This window comes from Anarrhichthys ocellatus, unplaced genomic scaffold, assembly GCF_004355925.1.
Source record: "Anarrhichthys ocellatus isolate YVR2014 unplaced genomic scaffold, GSC_Weel_1.0 scaffold35, whole genome shotgun sequence".
Lineage (NCBI taxonomy): Eukaryota > Metazoa > Chordata > Actinopteri > Perciformes > Anarhichadidae > Anarrhichthys > Anarrhichthys ocellatus.
The window spans coordinates 4,336,060-4,343,642 of NW_022280065.1; the positions used below are offsets into that span (position 1 = coordinate 4,336,060).

The 7,583-nt window shown below is 36.7% G+C and overlaps 1 protein-coding gene across 1 annotated transcript; it reads left to right on the forward strand.

The window, feature by feature from the left end:
• Window positions 1–4,785: 4,785 nt before the first annotated feature.
• Window positions 4,786–6,064, forward strand: LOC116393864 (relaxin-3 receptor 1-like). The gene has a single exon (XM_031866543.1). The coding sequence runs from the start codon at window positions 4,850–4,852 to the stop codon at window positions 6,062–6,064; it is 1,215 nt and encodes a 404-aa protein (XP_031722403.1). The 5' UTR covers window positions 4,786–4,849.
• The last annotated feature ends 1,519 nt before the right edge of the window (window positions 6,065–7,583 follow it).

Below are 7,583 nucleotides of genomic sequence, written 5' to 3' on the forward strand. Positions count from 1 at the left end.
CGCGCGGCTCAGCCTCATTCACTGCAACTGTTGAGTTGAGAGGTGACCAGTGGGCGCGCGCGCGGGACACTTATCTAAGGTTAGTTTACTCGAGAACATGTCGTAGCCTAAATATAAAGGTGAATGTGTGGTTTACCACAAATAAAGGAAACTAAGTTATTAAAGTTACTAAAAATAATTGGTTCAAGGTTTTAGACCACATTACACCAATTGCTTCAATGACTACTTATGGCGGTTATAAAAATGGTAAAATAAGCAGTGGTGGAATGTAATTAAGTAGGTCTACATTTACTTGAACTTAAAACTTCTACTTTACGACATTTTGGAAGCCAATATTGTACATTTTACTTTATTTGACTACCTTAGTTATTACCTTGCAGATTCAGATAATTGATTCAAAAAATATCAATCAACAAATGCATCTTGATTTATTATGAATTAAGCTGCAGGGCAGTAGGCAATCCGCCTTTACCAGCTGCAACATTAGTGATGCTTCCCAATAAACATCACGGATTATTGTGATGTTTAATAGGCTAACATGATTTTTTTATTTGTGTAATTAGGATTATCTGTTTTCATTTTACAAGACCCAACAACACCGTTTATGACAATAATAAAGGGGCAGCAGTAACAAAACCACCACCAAAAGTGATGATCAACAATATGTACAGCAGTAACAAACAAAGTCTCTATTACAAATCTGTTACACATCAGGCTGGTCATAGATTCTGCTTTTGATTTTAGACGTAATTTACATGTATAGTTTTATTCTACAAACAAAGGCTTTGAGTTTGTTCTTTTTATGTATGATATATTTTGGGCTCAGGCAGCTTGTTGTTAGGTCGGACATTTGTCACCAGAGGGCACACTTCTGAAAGCCTGCAGACCTCCTCCTCGTCCTGACACGGTGAAGTGTTGTAGTCTCGTTTTTACAATGGGTGGCGACAAAGCCACATCGCTACAGTACATTCACTCTTCTCAGAGATCTCCCTAATTCCCGTGGCACAACTCAGCTGGCATGCTCAGTTATGCAGCATGAATCCAAGTTTGTAACCCATTTATAAAAGTGGAACCACAGGAGATACTGCATATCTGACTAGCTCATTTTTGTTTGGCAAAATCCAAAATTTATGACACCACTGATCCAATTGTGGGTTCCAATTAGCATATTTAATATAATATTTGTCTTATTTTACATTTGGATTATGTTTTGTACTTTTTTGATTGGTTGTTGTCAGAGAAATAAGGTTGTCATTTACAGTTCTTGTTTTAGAGGTGAATGGGCCTTTACAGATATAACTTGTATGTGATGAGCCTTTGCATCACTAATGTGGTGTGACACCGCTTTTGCCCTTTTTACAGCGAGAGTAAAAAAAACATTCATAAAGATTTTAAATTTAGTGATTAACATGGACTGACCTTAACCATAGAGAAGTAACCTCTATCAGTTCTTATATTTTATATAAATCTTCAAAAACTTCTTTGGATGTCTTTTTGCAGCATTTCATTTACAGATTAATTTCATAATTTAAAGCACCTATTTAAAAAAAAAAAAAAAAAAAAGACCTGACTCGGTTTCATACTAAATAAAAAAAATATCTGTATTTTCGTGGGAGTGCATTATATTCTTTCAGTCATAACTTTATTTAAAGGTTCTGATGTTTCCCTGCTTTCAGAGTTGTGCTATAATAAGCTCATGGTGTCCTGGCACCAAGTGTACATAAAGACACGTAGAGTTAAGGGTGTCGATCTTCTTGCCTAACTAGAGCAAGCAAGAAAGCAAATGGGTGTATTTTAAAAGATGTCAGTCTCAACTTATTACCTGTCAACCTCACAATGACAACAGGACTCCAGGAAGTTATTTCCCCTGGCCAAGAAACAGTCCCACACGCAGTATAACCCCCCTTATAACCACAAGTTATCATTTTAACACTTCAGTTTCGTAAGAATTACGCAAACTAGAAATGACATGAAGATTTTGTTAATAGCTAACCAGGCTATCCGTTTCTCCCTCTTTCCACTCTGTCTGCTTAGGAGCTAGCTGTCTCGTGGCATGTGTGTTCTGTGCGAGTGCTTAAAGTTGCAGGCTAAAATATAAAATTCATATTTGTGAACAAGTAGCCTATGTAGTTGCAATACGGTGTAGTTATTAACAGGGTGAATGAGAGGAAAAAGCCAAACTGTTGGTCTTAAAAAGCACAATGTAAAAAAAAATAAAAATAATTTTACAATAAATCTGTGTGGCATGAGGCAATAATTAATCGGCCTGTTCGTAGATGCACCAAGGACCTAAATAAAGCTGTGCAACAGAGGAAAACATTCAGGTTGGAATGAACGGGTTGTTTCTGTGGCATATTGTTGCCAAAGAAAACACGAACTCTTGGGGAGCTGGATGGTTTGTTCAGCTAGATTATGAAAATGGCTCAGTTTTGACAGATCAGCATTAATCAACTTCCCCACTCTTCCGCCTATTCCAAGCTAATTTCATTTAGCTATTTACTGCTGATGTTCTTTCCACTATCAACCAATTACAATTAGTCGTCTCTGCTGCTCAATCTAATCTTGAAGCAACGCCCCAGATATAAATGGAAAAAAAAAAACGAATTGCCTTCGATGCACTTTTTATTTTCTTTCATAATTCCTTCATTTTGTTTTACATATATGTAAGGTCCAGGTGCCTTGAACATTACCATCAATATGTTGACCACATTGTTACCTGCAGCCTCTGTGCAAAGACCTAGAAAGCCTAATCAACCCTTTAATGTGAAGTGTTTACTCTGGATAATGCATGTGCTCTATTCAATTAATGCAAAGGCAAAGAATGGTCAGCAATACGTATAAATGTTGAAATTGTAGTAATGCCATTCATTAACCTTTCCTGACAGATCTTGAACTAAATTTGATGTTTTAGTTAAGACTAAACAATATGTTTTTGAGACACTTTACAAACTGGGCTGGTTGAATAAGGACAAGAAAAACTGATTTTCAGTTGAAAAATAAAGCAGAATTAAAAATGTAACAAAGTTGAACTAGACAAGCACCCAATTGGCCTATTTATTACTTATTCATTTTGACATGTAGCACTTTTCAAATGCAATGTTACAAAGTGCTTTACAAATAACTAAAATCAGACAACAAAACCAAACCCAACAAATATATGTTCTGCTCCATAAAACAGCAGGTATGAGTTACAATTAGGAAGAAGTAAGCTCAAAGTACAATACAATGCTGCACATACTGATTTCAGAGCTTTGTACAGACAAGTCAGACCCATGACATCTAATGTGGGCATTTGGATTTATGCTGTTGCCGTAGTGTGAAATAAAGGTAAAATGCCAATATTGCAGTAATGGTTCGAGTGTAATTTTCCATTGCACGATGCATTCAAGAGTTAGGACACTTAATACAAGTTATAGGATAAATAGTTGCAACTCAGTTGAATAACTACAATAATGAATTACATTTTTTTTGGTTGATCTTTTACATTTGATGACAATATGATGAAATGTGGAGTGAAAAAAAGAATCTCACTCATGGAATCAAAAGAAAATATCTTTGTCTGGAGTCAAGACCGACACAGAAGTTAATTCTCTTTTGAGTATTTTTCTCTTTGTTGTGGTCGGTTTTTTTTTCTTTTATCTTTCCACCTCAATCTCTGATGTTTTCTAGTGTTTCAGTTGTGCCAGTGCAGGTGACTTCCAGTCTGAATATGCAGATGGTAAATATGATGGGGTGGAGCATGAATTCAGGGTGGGTGACATGCACGATGTTGTTGTTGTCTGCCCTCGAGGTAATCCGATGTTGTGCAGCAGAGCTGGTGACTTCAAGAAATCAAACTGTTGCACCCTGACGATTTCCCTCATTTTATGATATCCAGGTAAGAATCATTTTTTTCCATATAGCTTAGAATATATATAAATGTGACAAACTGTTGAAGTGGATTTTAGTTTCAACAGGCACATATTCTTTATATTTGCTTTAGTGTTTTATATCTGACATTTATTTAACAGTTAGTTATTACAAAAGGGAACTTTTGGGGCAAAGCACATCAGTCTGCTATCTCGCTGTAACTTTAAAGACTTTAAATTTGGTTGTTTATTACATTGTTTATCAATCACAAGTTAAGTAATAAATGGAAACTTTAATTATTGTAGTCCGAAAGAGTGAAAAGACACCAGTATCTTAATACAAATCCTCTGACCCAGAAATAATCAGATCGTTAATATCCTTAAAGTCGAAATCTGTCATGTAAGGTGTTAGAATAATTCTTCTTAATTCATGTTGTATACTCAAATTTTCGAAAGTTTATCTGCTAAATTAGTAACAACACGAGCCAGCTATCTGGTAGATTATAATCATATCTATCTATCTATCTATCTACAATCATACTTTAATATGGTAGGCAATGTACTTTTATAGATTACTATAAATTATATCGGTGTGAATTTTAATATGTAGATAGATACTATTGCATGATCAAAACTCTGGAGGGCTCATAACATATTTTTTTACTTCAGGGTGAAATTAATTTAATCACTTCATATTTGTATTTGTTTCCTTTCAGAAAAGTTTAAATCTTTGATATCCAAATTGGCTTATCTAACTCTGTGGGTAACACTTAAGTGTAATTTGTTTATCTGACAAGGCTAATGTACTTATTTACTCATAAACTGCAGCGCCTATTATGTAATAATCGTTTCCTCCTTCCTTGCAGGGATAGATGTCTGTCAGCTAATAGACGTGCCAGTACCAAACAAAAGAAATTAAGTTCTGGTCTAAGGAGGACAAACATTGAAAATAATAGCTGGACAACCTTAACCCTCAACAGGATCGCCTTCAGGTTTGCAAAATGTCAAACACTGACTTCAAGAGACTTGAGCTCTTCAACAGAATCCTGAATGGTTGCAGTGGTGGCCCATTCTGTAATAACTCCCATCTGATTTTTCACAACACAAGCTTTGACAATGGTCTGGAGATTTTTGATGATGATGGATCTCTCTGGCTAAGAATAGTCATCTCTGTGGTGTACTTTGTTGTGGCTACTGCAGGAATGTTGGGGAACCTGCTAGTAATGTTCCTACTGTATTCGACTCACACTATCACCACAGGCACCATCAACTTCTTTGTGTTCAACTTAGCTTTGGCTCACTTGCTGTTCTCCATGGTCTTGCCGTTTTGGGCCGTAGACATTGCAATGGACTACAGCTGGCCTTTTGGCTTGGCCACATGCAAGGCTGTGTCCTTACTCACTGGGCTCAATGTCTTTGCTAGCTGCTTTTTCCTGACAGCTATGAGTTTGACCCGGTACTGCTATGTGGCTACTGCTCTCAAACCCAGAACCTCCCTGTGTAGTAGATCTTGCACTTCTCCAGTGGCCACAGCTTTTATCTGGGCTTCAGCACTCATAGCAGCAGCACCCCGAGCTGTGTTTGCAGACCTGAGACATGTGGGCAGTGGCAACGACACAGCATGCCTGCTTCGTTTCCCAGATGGTACAGCCTGGCTTGGATTAAACCAGCTTTTGCGAGTGGTCCTGGGATTTCTGCTGCCATACGCCATTATCGTCCTCTCCTACCTGCTCCTGCTGCGCTTTCTCTGTCGGCATAATTTAAGGGGCAGCAACTCTCTGAGAAATACTGATATTTCAAAGTCTGTGGCAGTGGTGGTGCTTTCATTCTGCGCCTGCTGGTTCCCCTACAATATCCTCACACTTTGGAGTGTCCTGATCCAACTTGACATCGTTGATATCAGCTCTTCATTCTATTTGGCACAAACATACTTTTTTCCTCTGGCCAACTGCTTAGCTTTCACCAGCAGCTGCTTCAACCCTGTCATCTACTGTCTGGTGAGGAAAGAATACCGTGTGGCTCTCCATAACGTGCTCTTCAAATTGAACATGGCTATCATGTCCAAGATGCCCTATGGCATTAATTCTGAGGAGGGGTCGGGACAAACTGGGCAGCTGGCCATTCCACTCAATAACATCTACAGCGAGACAATCGAAACTGACACAAGGCGATATGAACCCCTGACAACACTTCCAACAGTGGTGTCCACCCTGTAAAGCCACAACACAATGATTACATTCTTTACACCTATACTTTGTTCTTAGGTAGCAAGGATACTGTCTTTATTTTAAGAATTTTGGTAGTGTGCTTTGATTGTTTAAGGATTTGAAGTACAGTATGTGTAATTCAGACAGTTTGTGAATAAGTTGGATCTTAAACACATCTAAGCTCTTGTAGGTCTTGTGTTTTACAGTTTTACATTTCTAAATAGGCTGCACAATTTATGTCTTGTATAGTGGAGGCATAAAAAAAGGAAAATGTATGCACTGATTCATTACAAATATGTTGCCCAAGATGTCCCTCCTATTCACTTTCTTCTCCAATTCTTCTTATTGTTGTCTTATTGAAAAAAAACTTGTGTAAAAATGTCTACCACTGCAGTTTAGAACAATTCATATTGCTGCACTGTATGTTTGGATTGCGGTTGTCTTGTCCAGGTACAAACACATTTGTGTCATTTATTTGAATAGAAATTAATAAATAGAATTGTTCTACCCTGCACGGTGTGCACCACTGTTTTTGCAAGTCACCCAGACCCACAACAAGTTTGCCCCCCCTCCATGTGCAGTAAAACTTATACAAATCTATCTACGTCTATCTACGTATGTGTGTAAATGTATTTTTAGGCTTTTCAAAGGCTTTCTGTGACTACATTGCTGTGTTTCACAGCCAACTTGCTGAAATTCTTTTACATAGCTGCAGATTTTTTTTATTTCAAATTAAAATCAGATTTTTTTCACTCTAAACTCTCGCATATATGATTTAATATTGAAATTGAAAAATACTGTGAGTAATATTATAGAAATTCCTTGTCTGCTGCTTATTCTGCCTTCTGTGATCCCAGTACACAGAAGATGCTGCTGTTCAAGTTTAAAACTGCAAACCTAAAACTGAAAGAAGCTCAAACTGATTCCACATACATTTATTTTAACACAAGGATAGCAAAAGTTACAGAAAAATAGAGAAAGCAAGATATATATAAATGGATAATAAAAGGTGTGTATATATAAGGTGTATATAAAACTATATATATAAAAAATAAAATAAAAATATTGAGCATATGGAGAAAAAAATACAAGGTGAAGAGATAGTGATCTGGTTAAAGTGACAGTGGTGTGATTAATACAATAACTATCTACACCACACTACAATGTTAAGTAATGGTACTTGTCTGTATTGATATAGAAATGTAAAATAGAATGTGATACAAAAGTCATAGAATAGTACGTCGAAGAAAGTCATAGTTTAGCATGTTGAAAAAAGTCATAGTATATTAGGTAGAAAAAAGTTCTAAAAAGTCATACTATAGTATGTCAAAGGACATAGTATAGCATGTCGTAAAAAGTCAAAAACGGTCATAGTATATAGCATGTCGGATGAAGTCAAAAACGGTCATAGTATATAGCATGTCGGAAAAAGTCCAAAAACGGTCATAGTATATAGCATGTCGGAAAAAGTCCAAAAACGGTCATAGTATATAGCATGTCGGATAAAGTCAAAAACGGTCATAGTATA